The sequence below is a fragment of the Verticillium alfalfae genome, genomic scaffold, assembly GCF_000150825.1.
Source record: "Verticillium alfalfae VaMs.102 supercont1.9 genomic scaffold, whole genome shotgun sequence".
NCBI lineage: Eukaryota > Fungi > Ascomycota > Sordariomycetes > Glomerellales > Plectosphaerellaceae > Verticillium > Verticillium alfalfae.
The window spans coordinates 1,311,147-1,328,083 of NW_003315030.1; the positions used below are offsets into that span (position 1 = coordinate 1,311,147).

Below are 16,937 nucleotides of genomic sequence, written 5' to 3' on the forward strand. Positions count from 1 at the left end.
GAGGCACCATTGAAGCCCTCTGAGAAGCGCAAGCTGTACTTTGGACGCGATACGCCCGCCCTGGCGCCCCTCACCACGCAGGGCAACCTCCCGTTCCGGCGTCTCGCCGTGGAGCTCGGCGCTGAGCTGACCTACTCTGAGATGGCCATGGGCCTGCCCCTCATTCAGGGCACCAAGGCTGACTGGACGCTCCTCAAGGCCCACGAGTCTGAGCTCGTCCCGCCCAAAGCTGGCGGTCCCATTGTCCAGGGCTACGATAACGCCAAGGATATCAAGTTCGGCGCTCAAATCTCCGCCAACCAGCCCTGGGTTGCTGTGAAGGCTGCCGAGTGCCTCAAGCGTTTCGTCCCTCACCTGCGTGTCATTGACCTCAACTGCGGCTGCCCAATCGACATGCTATTCAAGGCCGGTGGTGGCTCTGCCCTCCTGGAGGCTCACGGCAAGCTCGAGCGCATGGTTCGCGGCATGAACACCGTTTCGGGCGAAATTCCCGTCACCGTCAAAATTCGCACTGGTGTCCGCAACAACCGCCCTACTGCCACGTCCATCATCAACAAGCTCGCATTTGGCGCTCGCGAGCACCGCGAGCGCCTTGGCGCACCTGGCTGTGCCGCCATCACCCTCCATGGCCGCAGCCGCGAGCAGCGCTACACGCGCAGGGCTGACTGGAGCTACGTCGCCGAGTGTGCTGCCCTGATCAAGAGCTATAACGATACAAAGGACGCCGACACTGACACGATTCGCGAGCCCGATGCCTCGACTCTGCCCAACTCCAAGGACGGCAAGATGTACTTCCTCGGCAACGGTGACTGCTACTCACACGTCGAGTACTTTGACCACATCGACAACGCCGGCGTGACAGCGTCATGATCGGGCCGTGGCGCCCTCGTCAAGCCTGGCTCTTCGAGGAGATCGAAAAGGGCCAGTACCTCGACAAGACGGCCACCGAGCGCCTCGGCTACATCGAAAAGTTTGTACGCTACGGTCTCGAAGCCTGGGGCTCCGACGAGCTCGGCATCGGCTTCACCAGACGCTTCCTACTCGAGTGGATGAGCTTCACGCACCGCTACGTCCCGCTCGGCATATTGGAGCACCTACCTCCTTCGCTCAACGACCGGCCGCCCGCGTTCCGGGGACGGAATGAGATGGAGACCCTGCTTGCGAGCAACAACTATAAGGATTGGATCAAGATCAGGTAGGATTCTTGTGAGATGCGGCTTTGTCTTGAGGATCATGCTGACTTTTGCTTGCAGTGAAATGTACCTTGGCCCTTGCCACCCGGGTTTTACCTTCCAACCGAAGCACAAGTCGAACGCCTACGAGGCCGAGGGTTAGGTGGTCTTTTGCGGGACATATTGGTGTCCTGGTATGAGGGAGCGCTACTAAGGACCGGTGTATGAGTAACGGTGGGCAGTAGAGGACATGGAAAAGCATTTGCATTATTGAGAATGGTAGCATGAGCTTGCATGTTGCTGAGAACGTGAATAAGATGTCTCCGACAGATTCGCCATTCTAGTCTGTGTGATTCCCGGATTGTATTGGAAAGAAGCAGTGTGAGGTTCATCGTGACCTCTTTTGCTTGGTGAACGACAGCTTAAGCCAATCCTCAGACCGTTGATGGTTCCTTCGCAAGGTTGATTGTATTATGAGAAAGACGGTAACTCGATCATCGATCTCCTGAGGCGTCTGACTCTGAAGAGATGATAGACGCGCTGTTGTTGTTCTGTTTAGAGTACCAGGAATATTTCTCAACAAGTTGGTCAAGCTCGGGGAGCGACAACTGTAAAGACCAGACCCTGTCCGATTCGGCACCAATGTAGATGAGACCTTTTAAGGAATTAATAGCAACTGCTCGATTCGAATCAGGTGGTCTGTATTCGAATAGGATCCACAGAATAGCGACGTTGTCTCTTTGAATCCAGTTATTGGAGTACCCAAGTGATGGAATGTCTATGATCGACCTCAGGGATGCAAGGTCGATTTTTATCGTTCCGTTTGTTGTGGTGAGATCTTTGAATGCTTCTTGACTGGAGAGTCCGGCGGTGCTCAGGACGTTGTCGTTCCTGTAAATAATTCCGAGAAAAGTCATCTTCGAGATGTCCCAAATGACAGCTCGTCCTCGGTTGTCGGCAGTTATGAGAAGATTATTGTCTTTGGAAAACACTAGCTTTCCTTTACCGTATGGAAGGGATTTGTAATTGTTTGATTGAAGCTTGAAAGGTAAAAAGTTCTTTCCTTCCCGCCATTTCAAAATGACAGGAGGCGCTCCCCGGCAGGTCCAAGCCATGATCTCGTTGTCATTCGAGAAGCAAAAACCAGATCTCCTCGAGTAGACGTGTCTCGGTATTTCGAAGTTCGCAATATATTTGGCAGTAGGAATGTCCCAAATTTTCAGTTTTTCCTCGTATGCCAACGCGAGCAACAGCTTGTTCGGCGAGAAGACCATAAGATCTGAGGTCCGACAACTCTCTTCTTCACAGTCCAAGGTTTGCTGAACATGACGAGTGTCATGGTCCCAGATCCTGATAGTGAGGTCGCTAGACATTTCAGCCACTAGCGTGGCATCGGCTGAGAGGCAGACAGATATTGTGCGTTCATGCTTGTCATTGTTCGCTTCATACCCTAGCTCAAGTGCTGCGGCCTTTTGTGTGTCATTTATTTCGTGATCTGCTTGTACGTTAGATCTTGGATTTAGCTTGAGTAATGAAGGAAGTAGAGTACCAAGTTGCATATCATACATACGGACCGAGTAAGTTTCTGAGCCGGCAGCCGATAACCATCTTCCATCATTCGAAAGTGCGCAGCAACGTCGTATGTTATCAATCGATGGAATGCCATCGACGACTTCCATTGCCCCGTCAGTCCAGTTCTTGAGATTGTTAGAACTCATGTCAGTGTCAACGCTGCTTGGACGCGTCAAGAATTCCAAGGTTGCGTGGCGTCTGCCCATCGGAACCAGCAGCACCTGTTGACAGGGCTTTCCATCTGGGAGAGCTTTTGGCCGGATAGCTATGCACCACTGGCCCTGTTCATTCACCCGAGCCCCAGTATTCAAGTCCAAGATTACGAGTGTCCCCGGAGAGTATGTAGCCACCAGTAGTTCAAGACGACTCGTCAGGACAAATGCCATGGTTTCTATGATACGAGGAACTTCATTGAGAGTCTGGAGGCAACTCTTAGTCGCCGGGTCGAAAACCCTGATGTGCCCCTCAGTGTCAACTACAGCTAGTCGAATCTTTCCATTGTCTGAGGCGAGAGCAATGTCAGCATCCTTGGCAGCACTGATAGGACACGTCCACAAGCATTCCCCAGTCGTTGTGTGCCACACTTTGACTGTTCCATCTGAAGACCTGGATGCTACGAAATCGTTTGCGGCGATCGCAATCGATACGACAGCATCCTTGTGGCCTAAGAGTGTTTTCAGACACGTTCCGCTGGGGAGGTCCCAGATCTTGATGGTCTTGTCATGGGAACATGTGATGAAAGCTCCATTGGGCGCCAAGGCACACTGCCAGACGATGCCTTGATGCCCTTCAAGGACTTGAAGACAATGCCATGTGACGGGGTCCATCACCACGATTGTACCATCCAATGCGCCAAAAACTAGATGATTGTCCGCTGTGAACGTGGCTGAGCCAGCTATCCCGTCCTCGAATATTCGGAATTGCCTGCTCCAGGATGTATTGATATGGCGTACCTCTCTCGTCCATTTTGGACGTTGAGCTTAAAATGTGTTTCTGACGATGCTAGACAATGGCGCAAAGGTAAGGCCGGAGGCATACAGCTGTAACGGGGTCTCCATGATCGCATATTTGAAGTACCCAATGAATTGGCCTGCGTCTGTCATGAACGACTTGGCTTGCAAGCACTGGCCAATCGACATCAGCTTCAAGCCTGAACTAGGCCCAGGCATGGCGACTTACTGTGGTTCGTACTTGAAGTTTAAGCAATTGTGAGGCGCCTCTGTCAAGTCGTTTCAAAAGACTCAACGCTTCTAACCAATGAAGCAAGTGGGTGCAAAGAAACGAGTAGACCGCGTGTTGATCGTCAATCAAGTCTTCGCTGTGGATAAAGTGATCCGCCCAGTGTAGGCAGGCATATTGGACTGCCAGGGGCAGACACTCATCAATCTTTGTCTGTGGAACATATCTTCGTTGCGTGCCAGGATGCGAGAGACTGCAGATATCCTGTCTCAGCGACTGGCCATTAGAGAGTAGTCGAAGACAGTGTCTTGCAACCCTTCCTTGCGCTTCTTTTTCGTCCACGTGAAACTCAAGGGCGCCACGCTTCGGGTCGACAAGATAGTCGCGGAAAGACAAGTGAAATAGTTTGATTCGCTGCACACGACTGAGTGGAATATCCAGCACAGAATGCAAGTAGTCTAGCAAACCATCAAAATAATGACGTGGTTTAGACAAGAGACATTCGAGTGAAATGGCGTCGAGAGGCTCGGCTAATATGATAATAGTGCCGACAATCTCATGAAATTGGTTGACGATGTCTTCTTTATCAGGTTCGTCGAGGCCGTCGATTAACTGTTTCAGAATAGGTCGGTAGGTATAATGTAGTCTCGACCCTCCTATATGCTCCGTCCAGCGTCTCAGTCGGCCTTCAGGTCCGCCCGGGATGCGTTTATCTTCGATGAAGCGACAGGCAGTCGCTGCGTATATGAACAATGGGACAGACATTTTGAACAGGAGATCAAACTCCTTGCCCTGTGGCCAACTAGGAGACAATTGTGCAAGACTGCGAATACCTTCTAACCGGAAAAGCAAGAAGCGTTCGATATCCTGCTCAATAGAGGGATCAGATACCTCTTCCAGGTTGAGCTCATCAACTGTTGACTGGATGCTCTTGAAGCCTTCTCGAATTGGCGGTTCGTTCCTGCTTGTAATGAAGAAGTTCAGAGGGATTGACGTGATTTTCTTGATATGTGAGAGTTGGGTGATCAGGTCTTTGACATCGTTCTCTCCACCGCACTCATCCAGAGCATCGATAACAACAGTCATTGGAGATGCGACGGAGACGTTCTCCAAAGGCTTGAGAACGAGCATCCTGAACTGTTCTCCCAGTGACTTGGTCGCGATATCGGGATTCGCTTCAATCGTATGTCGCATCTGAGCAGCAGCCGCGGGAAAGCTGCTCACGAGCTGGGCGGCGATGGTCGGAAAGAAGCGGCGAGCATTGCCGCGATCACCCTCGCCCCTTTTGAAAAAGAAACTGGCAGCTAGAAACCCCGCTGCAGCCAGTTCCCGAGCGACAGACTGGGCAATTGTTGATTTACCGGTGCCAGCCTTGCCGTGTAACCAGCAGAGGGGCTCATATTCGGGATCGCGCAGCCATACTCTGATATCGCCAAGAAGTTCAATGCGCGTGCCAGCAAGGCACGCTTCAGCTCCGTTCTCCGCATCGTCGAATGCGGCCCCTGGTACGCAGGGAAGATTTTCTTTGACGAACAGCTGGCTTTCATTTAGTTTGGGAGTGGCATTGCTACTCAGTCAGATGGTGTTTAGATCTTGCTTGGGCGTAGGATTTCTTACGGTATGAGTCGTTTCACTTGTCGTTGGAGTTCGACGTAAAGGGGGTCGGACTTGTTCCGGCATTTATTCAGGCCAGAATGATCCGTGTCTATGAGGTATTCTGTTGGATCATGTATACCCAGGGCTGAGACGCGATCGACAACCTAGGTGGTTACTCCATCAGTCGAGGACACTCGTCGTCAATGCATGGTCGGTAAACTTACCAACCCAAAGGAGAGCCAGCCAAGTGTCAAAGGCTTGGCCTCGCGCAAAGCCAGTAGCTCGGTTTTGCCCCGCCGGGCATCTTTAAGTTTGATCAAGCTGTTGAACCGTCTCTCCAGATCCAAAAGTTGATCGTTTCTTTGCCCCAGCATGAGAAGAAGTGTGTTACTGGAACCCAGCACGCTGGTCATAGCCGTCACGGTGGCACCAATGACTGATAGCGGCGATCCTAGGTGGGGAGTTCCAAGGAATACGATGGCATGGGTGTTGTCAATTATATCGGATGACCTCTCCCCGTGTGCGCATAGAGCCTAGGCCATTAGCTTACAATAGCGGTCTTGAATGCAGATACTGTACCTCTTTGATGATGATGCCTCCGAAGCTGTGGCCGATGAACACAATGGACAAGCACTGAGCTCCAGTTAGCCACGGCGCGTGATGTGCTGTATATCAGGCTGTTCACACCAAGTGCTTTGAAAGATGTTCCGTAAGCTCGGCAATCAGCTGCTCGCCAATCTGTCGCGCAGTCTTGATGGGTGCGTTGATCATCCAGTCGGAATTATGTGCGTGCAATAGAATTCTCGCTTCAGGGAAATCCTCCTTCAAAAAATGCCTCAACAGATGGACAGGTTGTGTCTTTTCGGTAGAATCTCTAGATCGAGGAGGCAACGCTTCCCATGTTCGTTCAGGGTGTGTACCAAGGCCATGAACGGCGACGATACTTGATCAGTCAGAACGGGCATTCTTCCAAGTAGGAGAACATGGGAGCCACTAACACAAACTTGGCGTTCTTTGGGTTGGAAATTACGTAGAGGCCATTCGGGCGTGCATCCTCGCTCCGACGACGAGCCTTCTTCAGCTTGGTGTAGATGCAGTGCGCCAGGGAGGCGGCAACGCAGAGCGTGGTGAGCAGCACAGCCCACAAGAACTTCATGCTGGTTCTTCTGCACACCCTTGGGCGTTATGATGATATACTGTAGTGGAATGCTCGATGTTCTGCTTATGGTCGGTTTGTGAAAAGAGAAAGCGTCAGGCTGTGATCGGTGCCATCGCGGGGATGAGGTAGCCTGACATGGTCGCCACGAACCAAGCAGGCTGCAGGCATGCATGAGCTGCGCACGGAGCTGTGTGCTGGCAAGGCAGAGTGCCGCCATTCAGTCATCCTTTCCATGGTCATGCGGTTCGATTCGGAGATAAGGTAAGGATAAGAGACTGACTGCTATTGAATGAAGCCGACTTCTCGAGTTGAGGGTAGGACCAGCACGTGATTTGGCACATTTGGATTGGATGAAGAACCCATGGCTGCACTTCTGAAGTTGTCCCGTTACCTCCAATCTTCACCAACAACTTCAAGAAGGCACAGAGCTAGATCTTGTCGACAATGCTACAATCATCTTCTTATCTCCCATAATTGACCTCAGTTGACAACCTCGCGGTAGTTCAACTTCGCGGCCTGATTTTACGGGGCGACTCCACCGGGCCGGCTCAACCCGGGCATTAAAGCAAGAGGCGGGGAAGATGGCCGAGCCAACTTCAGGGTCACAACACGAAACCAAAGTCCCATCGACCTTATCCGAAGGCGAACATGGTCCCTCCTTGCCGAGGAGGGGAGGCGTTTGCGGGGACGCCACGCGCCATTCCTCAAGGAGCACATGTTCCCCCACTCTGGTGCACTTAGACGCAGATGGCGACCAGTGTTGGACGACTGCTTGGCCAGAAGAGGAGGCAACGCCCATGTCGATCTGTCTCGAGAGCGGTTGGTCCGATACACCTCGTCGTGGCAGCATACCGATCAGCATTGCGTCGGACTTGTATTGCCTCGCAAGAATCCTGCCGGCGAGCACTAGTGCGTGTAACGTGTGCTTGGATATCGTACCCCTCCCCCGCATGTCGGCCTCAAGAGGTGACGGACGCCTGCGCGGATTCAGGGTGGATGGCGTCTTGGTTGACAGCATGGGGTACCCATGGGGCCTGGTATATACTTCAGCCATTGCCCGGCTCTGGGTCCCCTCCTCGACCCGGTTGCCCATTGACATGGCACATTGTTTTGTTTTGCCTTGCAACTCATCATGTCAGCCGACAATGATCGCGTGAGCGGGTTGCCGCACGATAAGGCAGACCACACCGTCGACATCGAGCCACACGATGACAGAAAGAATGAAATCGACGCCGAGGACCAGTTCCCCCCCGAGGGCTGGTTCGAACGTCTCAAGGCCGAGTATACTGGTCGGCACGGGGGCGAGACGCTGCCGGCCGGCTGCGATCCGGATCGCATGGTGGCCGCCATTCTGACCCTCAACGAAGACGAGTCTGTCCAGGTCCTCGAGGATCTCCTCGTCAGCCAGAAAGAGGACTACACCATCGATCGCCAGATGATGGAGCGTCTTCGCCAGCTCATCCGCGGCAACAAGGCCTGCGACATGGAGCAGGGCGAGTGGGCGTACGAGGTCTGCAAACGTGCCGGCCTGTGTCACAACTGGTCCCCTTACGCCGAAGTTCGCGCCGTCACGTTGCCCTACGACGATGCCGACGAGGCCTGTGAGAGCTTCCGCGCCTATGTTCTGGGCTACTTCTGGGTCTGTGTCTGCACAGCGGTCAACACTTGTAAGTTCTCTTCCTACCTCTGAACTCCAAGGTCCAGGGCATTCATTATATGACACGAGCCTAACACAATGATTTTGAAAGTCTTTGCTCCTCGTCAGCCGGGCATATCGATCCCCGGCTCCGTCGTACAGCTCCTTCTGGTGCCCATGGGTCGAGGTATGGCCTGGCTGCTTCCAGACTGGGGCTTCAAGTTCCGCGGCACGCGCTACACGTTGAACCCAGGCCCTTGGACGAGCAAGGAGCAGCTGTTCGCGACCATCATCTTCACGGGTGCCTCAAGCATCGGCAATTTCACCGGTCTTCTCGTCCTTCGTATGCCCGTCTTCTTCAACCAGCGCTGGGCCGGCTTCGGCTTCAACCTCATGCTCGCGCTGGCGAACCAGGTATACGGCCTCGGCATGGCCGGTATCCTACGGCGCCTAGCTGTCTATCCCATCGAAGCCGTGTGGCCCAAGACGCTGCCGACGCTCGCTCTCAACAGGACGCTCATCAACCAAGACAATAAGCGCGAAAAGGTCAACGGCTGGACCTTGTCACGCTACAGAATGTTCGTCTGGTGTGGCATCATTTTCACCATTTACTACTGGATCCCCAACCAATTCTTCGTCGGACTGCGTCTCTTCAACTGGATGACGTGGATCGCGCCGAACAACTTCAATCTCGCCACCATCACCGGATCATACGGCGGCATGGGTTTCAACCCGATCTCGAGCTGGGATCCGAACGCGTCCGGCATGGATGCCATGACAGCCCCCTTTTTTGCCCAGTTGCAACAGTATGTGATGCGTGTCATCTCTGGCATCATTATCCTCATCATGTACTACAAGAACGCCTTTTGGGCCGCTTTCATGCCATCAACTCAAATGCAGCCTTTGACAACACTGGCAGTGCCTATAACATTTCCAAGGTCCTCAATGACAACCAGCGCCTCGACGTGGACAAGTACCAAGAGTACGGCCCACCGTACTATGCCATCGCCAACCTGTTCGTGACGGGCGCCAACTTCATTTACTACACCTTTTCCATTGTCTACGTCTTCACCAAGTACTGGCGCCCCATCAAGAAGGCGTTCGTCGGCATGGTTGTCAACACAGTGAAGCGCAGGAGCGTCTACACGGGCTTCACAGACGGCCACACGAGAATGATGCGCAAGTACAAAGAGGTGCCGGAATGGTGGTACGGCTGCGTCTTTGCCTTTGGCTTCATCGTCTCCATCGTCAGCCTCACGGCCTGGCCGACGCAGACCCCGTGGTGGTCGATCCTTGGCGTGACAGCCATTGGTGCCCTGCTGACCATCCCCTGGGTTGTCATCGAGTCCATCGCCAGCACCGGCATCCAGCTCAACGTCATTTGGCAAGTCTTGCCTGGCGTCTGGTTCCCTGGCCAGCCGCTGCCGCAGCTCATCATCCTCATGCTAGGCGCCGCCTTTGAGCAGATGGCAGGCAGCTTCAGCGGCGACCTCAAGTACGCGCATTACGCCGGCATACCCCCACGTGCCGTGTTTCGCGGCCACGTCTCGTCCGTCGTCGTCAACTGCTTCATCTACTGCGCCATCCTCGAGCTTCTCATGCTCTACGCCAACGAGGATAGCAGCTTCTGCACCTGGGACAACAGGCAGTACATGGTCTGCGCCTACGCCCACTCCATCTGGTCCTCAACCATCCTCTTCGGCGCCTTTGGCACCAACAACATGTTCAAGCTCTACCCCGTCCTGCCGTGGTGCTTCCTCATCGGCGCCCTCCTCGGCGTCGCCTGGATCGTCAGCGAGAGGACCCTGCCACTCCTGCGCGCCCGCCTCCAGCGCCGCGTCGAGCCCGAGCCCTTTGCCCGCTTCGACCGCTACTTCTGGGCGCCCGCCTCCTCCATCATGGCGTGCCTCAACCCGGCCATCGCCCTCTCGGGCGCCCTCAGCTGGGCCGGCAACAACAACCTCACGTACGCGACGCTCGGCATCTACATTGCCTGGTTCTTCCAGTTCTACCTCAAGCGACGCTACACGGCCTGGTGGGGCAAGTATGCCTACCTCATCTTCGCCGGTCTCAGCGTCGGTGTCGCCGTGTCGGGCCTCATCGTCACGCTCGTCTTCTCCTTTGGGGCAGGCCAAGGGTATCAATTCGCCTGGTGGGGGAACGAGGTGCCGCGCGCCGGCGTCGACTTTCAACTCTACAACAATAACGCCTCGCTAAAGGCACTGCCCGAAGAGGGGTATTTCGGGTTGCGTCCTGATCAGTATCCCCTCAATTGGTAGGGGATTTATGGCTCTGTTGGCGGCAGGGCGCACAGGAAAGGGCAGGATTGGTACTGGGTTCGTAGGCATTGATGGTGATGATGATGATGTTTACAAGCCAACGTGGGCTTATTAGCATTAGAAATAGATGTTTGAACGGTTGCTTGGGGTATATCTAGTCTCCTCTTGTATTTGTGCTATCCCACCCTCCTTGTTCCAGTGTTTTGCGTTTATCATCACGCCGTCGTTGACAGACTGACGCTTTCCACTCACGTCTTTGGCCTACGTCAGCTCGCTTTCGTTGAACGATTTAAGGAGATCGCTTCGTACATGCCAAGTCGATGACTTTCGACGAAGACGCCGCGCTTGATAGCCCGCCATCGCATCCTTAAACAGGCGAAGATAGTATTGCGTTTTTGGTATTTTGTATCGTTACCCACGATGACTGAACTCTATCTTCAATACAGTTCTTCACAGCCAACTACCATCGGCCCTTTTATGGGAGTCATCCGATGTCCACGTCGAACCGGCCCCGCTGGACTCTGTCCCTGTGGTCGGAGGGTCTGACGTGCGCTTCGCCGCCTCATGCCGTCGGTCCTGCGTATTCTCCCTCATCTCGATATCTCGTGAACTCCGCACAGAACCGCGACTGGCCGTTCGATTAGACGGTGCCGGCGCCGTCCATGTCTGCGTCGAATCGAGCGTGAAGTGCGCATGGCCCCGCGTCTCCACAACCTCGGCCTGTGCTCCGCTCCGCCAGCGGCGCAGGTTCGCTCGGCCGCCGAGCAGCGGCCGCAAGACGGGGATGCAGAGGCACAGCATGGCGCACGTAATCTCGCCTACGGACCAGTAGACGGTCCGGGCCATGACCCAGCTGGCGTCGGCGTCAAAGAGGCCGCGGTGGACGGTGCTGATGCGGATGGCCGAGATGATGCAGGTACTGTGAACGGGAGAGAACGACGGTCAGAACTAGTGAGCCAGGGGATACACAAGTCGGGATCTGGTATCCTGGAGTGCCATGGTTTAACTCACATGAATCCCAGGCAGAAGACGGCGGTGAGCGTGATCTTTTGGGGCTTCGTCAAGGGCAGCGTCTTGATCAGGGGGAGCGGCATGGCAAAGATGACTACGTCCGTGATGACGTGAATGATGCCGTGGGCTAGCCATACCTGCCATCGCGAAGAGCAAAAGTCCTGTCCGATGATTTCCGGATCCCACTGGCTCCTGACTGGCAGGCAGATCACGATCGGTGCGATGAAAAAGGCCACGAACCAGCACGCTATGAACCCGAGGAATATGTCGCATATACGCTGGAAAGCCGGGAGAGGAAAAGCGCGGCGGTATTGGAGGATAAATGCGCACTTGAGGATGATAATTGTGAGGTGATATCCCAGGCCAGAGAACCACATGAGCTATTGGGTTGCCATGTCAGATCATGGGCAGGTCGTTCAGCGTGAGCTCGAGGGGGGGACAGCCGAGCTCCGCCCGTCAGGGGTATTGTATTCGCAAAGAAGTGACTGACAGTGAGTAGTACAGATAGGTGCGAGTCGGAAACGTCGACGACGTGACGGCCGAGGCCAAACGCGATAGCTGTCGGATCCAGGTCAGCACAGCCATTCTAGGCATGGAAGCGAAACTCGTCTTCAAACGTACCGATAGCAACACCAATGACACTCCCAAGCAGCATCAACTTAGCAAGCAAGCCTGTTAGTCGGCAATATCGCGACGCAGAAATTACTGCGTACAAAGAGAGGAAAGGCAAAACGAACCATCGTAACAGCCACGGCCCAGTCATCGTTGCCAAGATTTCGAATAACTTGTATGCGAACGTAGAAGCGCAAACTGACGATTGTGAGACATATGCAACTCATTACGACCACAAAAGCGATCAGGCTCGCCGGCATATCGCCCTGTGCTCGGCGCACAAGGTCGTGAGCCCCCGAGTTATCCATTTTGGCAGCTCTCTAAGACGCATTCTGACCTGCTACTCTGCTGCCTTCGGAGTCAGGGATGCAGAGCGTTGTCGGACTCGTGGGCGCCCCAGTGCAGCGGTGTTGAGGCTCGTGATGCCCAGATCAGGCGACTTGATCGAAAGATGTCGGTGATGGCATCGACGTTGTGAGAGCTGAGCAAGTAGGGACAGGTATGTCGGTAGGCGCGGTAAGGGGGTGCCAAGCTGTATACTATATCTATTCTAGATGATCAGACAGCGCCCTAACGACCGCCTGGGGACTCCATGAGCCCATATAGTTCATGACGTAGCACACCTGTGGCGGTAGTAGGCATGGGATTTTATACGGAAAACGCAGGGCGTAGTTCCTCCCCACATTTTCAGAGTTCAGCGGCTTCGGTTCTTGGGTGTTTGTGGTGTTTTGCTGCACGCTTTGGCGATCAAAGCGTCGTCTTCTTTGGTCGAAGGAGCGCCAAGTGGCGTGCTAGCGGTGTGTGCCGTTTTCCAACTAACAGGTAGCCGGGGAGGATGGATGAACTTGCGACCACAAGTGTCCGCCATGGTTCGCACGTTCAAAAGAAGGTGACACAAAAACTAGGAGATATTACCGAGAAAAGAACGAAGTCGCTCGTCGAGGGAATGATCCGACCAGTGTTTATCACACCTGCACATCTAAAGTGTGCACGTTGCACATGTCCACGGCCTCGAATGTGCGCCGCTCCCCCTTTGCGCCTGTGTGCTTGTGGCCATAGCTAGTGAGGATCGTGATGGAGTTCTGAGGGCTGAAGCCAACATGGCTTGTGGCGTCCTAGTGGCCAACCATGCGCCTTGTGATGATCCAGCGCTCACAGGTCACATTCCTCCGCACACGGCACACGGGCCGTCCAGGGGAGCATGCTTGGCAGAGAAAACGGATATGCCAGGACTAGACGTAAGGGTCAAGCCTGACTTGTGTGGTTCGCATGGTGATCACCTGGATTGACAGAGCGTGACGGTGGCCATCGCTCAAACAGGTTACGATGATCCGAATCACCGATCACGCCTATATAACAGCCTGGCGACAGTGACCAGACATACTCTCTACACATTCTGGTGCCGTATGGAATAGACAGGCGGAAGTGTGCTTATCGAGACAAGACTTGGCCGGTAGCCCTCACTCGTTCGATGTCTTGTTGTGTCACGCAATGAACAATATCCTTGCCCCTTCCATCTTCGCCCATTCATAATCTTGCTGATGTCTTCCTGTGCTTCGTCCCCCATTTCCTGGTGGTTGGGTCTTCGTAGTCTTGCTGATACACTTGTGTTCCAGCTGCCTTTCTTAGACCTTTCTGGAGGACATCCCCCTGACTTTATTTTGGAGGACTTCGAATCCTCAAGATTGGTTGTGGGGGCTGTCCACTTCGTCTCGACATCGTCGAAGAAGCCTGCTCTCCTAGCTCATGGCTTGACGAGGCACGGGTGCGAGTCCTCGTCAGGTTGGTGGGCCTTCGGGCGTGAAGCTAGGTCGCCCTTGTGACTCGAGGGTTACGTCTATCACTCGATCTCCACTGCAGTTGAGGGTTGAGATTCGAGTTCACCGTTACCCCAGATTTGAAGATGCACAACAAGCTGCTAGTTGAGTCAGACCCAGGCGTGGACAGGTTGCCTTACATACTCCTCCCGCAGCTCTTGAGCTGAAGGGTCAATTGGAACATGGTGCACGGGCAGTCCACATCGTTTGCTTGATCCACCAGGTCATAGCCCAGAGGCATTGCCATGTGAAGTGGGCCCGGCGATGTTGCAAGTCTCGCGTGAAGCATTGTGATGAAGGTCCCTGGCCACTCTGTTGAGCTACTGACCGTTCCCGTTCCCAATCAACTGGAAAGAGGGAACTACCAGACGGGTCTGCAATCGAAGTCATGCACACACATTCCGATGTCAATTTTCAGTATCGAGCTAGCCGTAACCATGTGGGGGACGAGTGGATGTTTCTGAAATAAGGTCCTTTGTCTTACATAAAAATCGATGCGCCGCGTCCTGTCGCAAAATATCATGAGCCCACAGACACATCATGAGGCTCACTCCCGAGTCCCTTCTGCTCTTCTCGAAGAAAGCGAAAAGAGTGACATTCTGCCAGAGGAGAAGGCGAAAAAGGAGATGAAATGAGAAAGACAACAATCTATCCTATAAACAGGTTTATCGCCGTTGCTGCTGGGATGTCGTGATCGGCGGCGTTTCCGTCGACTGACTCGGAGCCACGCGTGCTTCTTCCCCACCGTGAGGCGAAAGACGGGGCCGCCGATTGCGTGCCGATAGAACCGGTCTATCGATGGTATCATCCAGCGAAAATTTCCTGTACGTATAAGATCAAAGTGAGACGGCTCACTCGCAGCGTCTCACAGCTCACCGTCCACTCCCAGAACACGGCATCGACCTCCTTCTCAACGAATACCATGGCGACCAAAGACGCTATCTCGCCCAACGACGATGTTGAGGTCGCGACCAACTACTCCAAGACGGGAGACCGGGATGCTGACCACAATGGCGATTTGCTGACGTCGACTGAGGAGCGCGACCTGCGACGTGGTCTCGAGCAGCGACACTTGTCGATGCTGGGTATCGCCGGTGCCATCGGCACGGGACTCTTCCTCGGCCTCGGTGGAGCCATCCAGACGGGCGGTCCCGTCGGCGCGCTTCTTGGCTATGCCACCATCGGTTGTGTTGTGTTTGCCGTGCAATTCGCCCTCGGAGAGGTAGCAGCCCTTCTGCCGGTCACCGGTGCCTTTGTACGACATGCCGAGTTCCTCGTCGACCCCGCCTGGGGCTTCGCCATCGGGTGGAACCTGGTCTACGGCAACCTTTTGTCCATCCCGGCCGAGATCACGGCCATTTGCGTCTTGTTCCAGTTCTGGACCGACGTCAACTCGACCGTTTGGATCGTCACCTTCATCCTGCTGACGTTCCTCGTGGGCATCGCCTTTGTGCGCGTCTTCGGTGAAGTCGAGTTCGTCTTCGCGCTGCTCAAGATCGCCCTCGTCATCTTCCTCATCATCCTCGGTCTCGTCATCGACCTCGGCGGCGTGCCTGGCACCGAGCGGATCGGCTTCCGCTACTGGAAAGATCCCGGCCCCTTTGTTGAGTACATCGGCAAGGGCGACTGGGGCAAGTTCCTCGGCTACTGGAGCGTCATGTCGACGGCCGTCTTCTCCTTTGCCGGCACTGAGTCGATCGCCATGGCGGCCGCCGAGACGCGCAACCCGCGCCGCGCCATCCCGCGCGCCTGCAAGCGCGTCTTCATCCGCATCGTCCTCTTCTACCTGCTCGCCGTCCTCGTCGTTGGCATGCTCGTGCCCAGCAACGACCCGCGCCTCGACGACGCCTACGGCACCGCCGCCCAGAGCCCCTTTGTCATCGCCGCCTCGGCCGCCGGCATCAAGGCCATCCCGAGCGTCGTCAACGCCGTCGTCATCACCTCGGCCTGGTCGGCCTCGAACCAGAGCCTGCTCTCCGGCACCCGCGTGCTCTACAGTCTCGCCCTCAAGGGCCAGGCCCCCAAGATCTTCCTGCGCACCACCTCCTGGGGCACGCCCTACGTCTGCGTCCTGCTGTTCACGGCTTTCATGTTCCTCAGCTTCATGAGCCTGTCCAACGGCGCCATGACCGTCTTCTGGTGGTTCGTCGACCTGACCTCAGCCGGTGTCCTCGTGTCCTGGTCCAGCATCCTGTTCAACCACATCCGCCTCAAGCTCGCCATGAAGAGGCAGAACATCCCCGCCGAGAAGCTCCCCTGGCACAACGCATGGACCTGTACGCAAACCCCCCTCCCCTCTGTCGCCACGGCGCCCCCAAGAGATAGAGAGCTGACCAGACCCAACACAGTCTACACGTCGTGCGCAGCGTTCGCCATGTGCCTCACCATTCTCTTCACGAGCGGATTCTCCGTCTTCACCAAGGGAAACTGGGACACGGCCGGCTTCATCTCCTCGTACTTGTAAGCGCCCATGACTCGAGTCCCATTTTCCCTCCTGGGATGTCTGACTAACAGCCTGCAGGGATATCCCGCTCGTCACCGGAGCCTACCTCCTCTGGAAGGTGCTCAAGAAGACGCGATTCGTGTCGCTCGACAGCGTGCCGCTGGATTCGGCCTTTGAGCAGGTAGATCAGAACCCAGAGGAGCCCGAGGTTGAGGAAAAGGGCTGGATCAGGGCTGTCAGCTGGATCTGGAACTAAGAAAGAGGGGTTTCGATGAGCGCGCGTCATATGCTTGAATAGCGATCAATTGATTTTACGTTGTCCCTGTGAGGAATCTCCTATTTGATAAAGCCCAATATCGATTGCCGGTGATGAATGCAAAGATAGGGACGCGCCGCCACTCATATAACGGGTGGGTCAAGATGCATCACATGAGAAGCCACATACATATGCAGCCTGCAGT

At 54.9% G+C, this 16,937-nt stretch overlaps 5 protein-coding genes across 5 annotated transcripts in view; 3 read left to right on the forward strand and 2 right to left on the reverse strand.

Moving 5' to 3' along the window:
- The window catches only part of VDBG_07353 (tRNA-dihydrouridine synthase), a gene marked incomplete at both ends in the record, with an annotated part of 2,405 nt that extends 1,070 nt beyond the window's left edge, over positions 1-1,335 (forward strand). The window contains 3 exons of the mRNA XM_003002736.1: positions 4-805; positions 895-1,195; positions 1,254-1,335. Of these exons, the coding sequence (XP_003002782.1) occupies positions 4-805; positions 895-1,195; positions 1,254-1,335 (1,185 nt within the window). The remainder of the gene's footprint in view (positions 1-3; positions 806-894; positions 1,196-1,253) is intronic.
- A 331-nt stretch (positions 1,336-1,666) lies between these two features.
- On the reverse strand, positions 1,667-6,675 carry VDBG_07354 (WD repeat-containing protein; the record flags this gene model as incomplete). The annotated part of the gene is made up of 6 exons (XM_003002737.1): positions 1,667-3,603; positions 3,698-3,746; positions 3,924-5,459; positions 5,744-6,052; positions 6,207-6,354; positions 6,518-6,675. The coding sequence occupies 6 exons, from the start codon at positions 6,673-6,675 to the stop codon at positions 1,667-1,669; spliced, it is 4,137 nt and encodes a 1,378-aa protein (XP_003002783.1).
- Positions 6,676-7,810: 1,135 nt separating this feature from the next.
- VDBG_07355 (oligopeptide transporter 2) lies at positions 7,811-10,744 on the forward strand (the record flags this gene model as incomplete). The annotated part of the gene is made up of 3 exons (XM_003002738.1): positions 7,811-8,345; positions 8,427-9,120; positions 9,234-10,744. The coding sequence occupies 3 exons, from the start codon at positions 7,811-7,813 to the stop codon at positions 10,591-10,593; spliced, it is 2,589 nt and encodes an 862-aa protein (XP_003002784.1).
- Positions 10,745-11,043: 299 nt separating this feature from the next.
- On the reverse strand, positions 11,044-12,524 carry VDBG_07356 (conserved hypothetical protein; the record flags this gene model as incomplete). Its single annotated transcript, XM_003002739.1, has 5 exons — positions 11,044-11,512; positions 11,605-11,984; positions 12,095-12,162; positions 12,226-12,262; positions 12,342-12,524. The coding sequence occupies 5 exons, from the start codon at positions 12,522-12,524 to the stop codon at positions 11,044-11,046; spliced, it is 1,137 nt and encodes a 378-aa protein (XP_003002785.1).
- Positions 12,525-14,955: 2,431 nt separating this feature from the next.
- VDBG_07357 (dicarboxylic amino acid permease) lies at positions 14,956-16,732 on the forward strand (the record flags this gene model as incomplete). Its single annotated transcript, XM_003002740.1, has 2 exons — positions 14,956-16,493; positions 16,555-16,732. The coding sequence occupies 2 exons, from the start codon at positions 14,956-14,958 to the stop codon at positions 16,730-16,732; spliced, it is 1,716 nt and encodes a 571-aa protein (XP_003002786.1).
- Between the last annotated feature and the right edge of the window lie 205 nt (positions 16,733-16,937).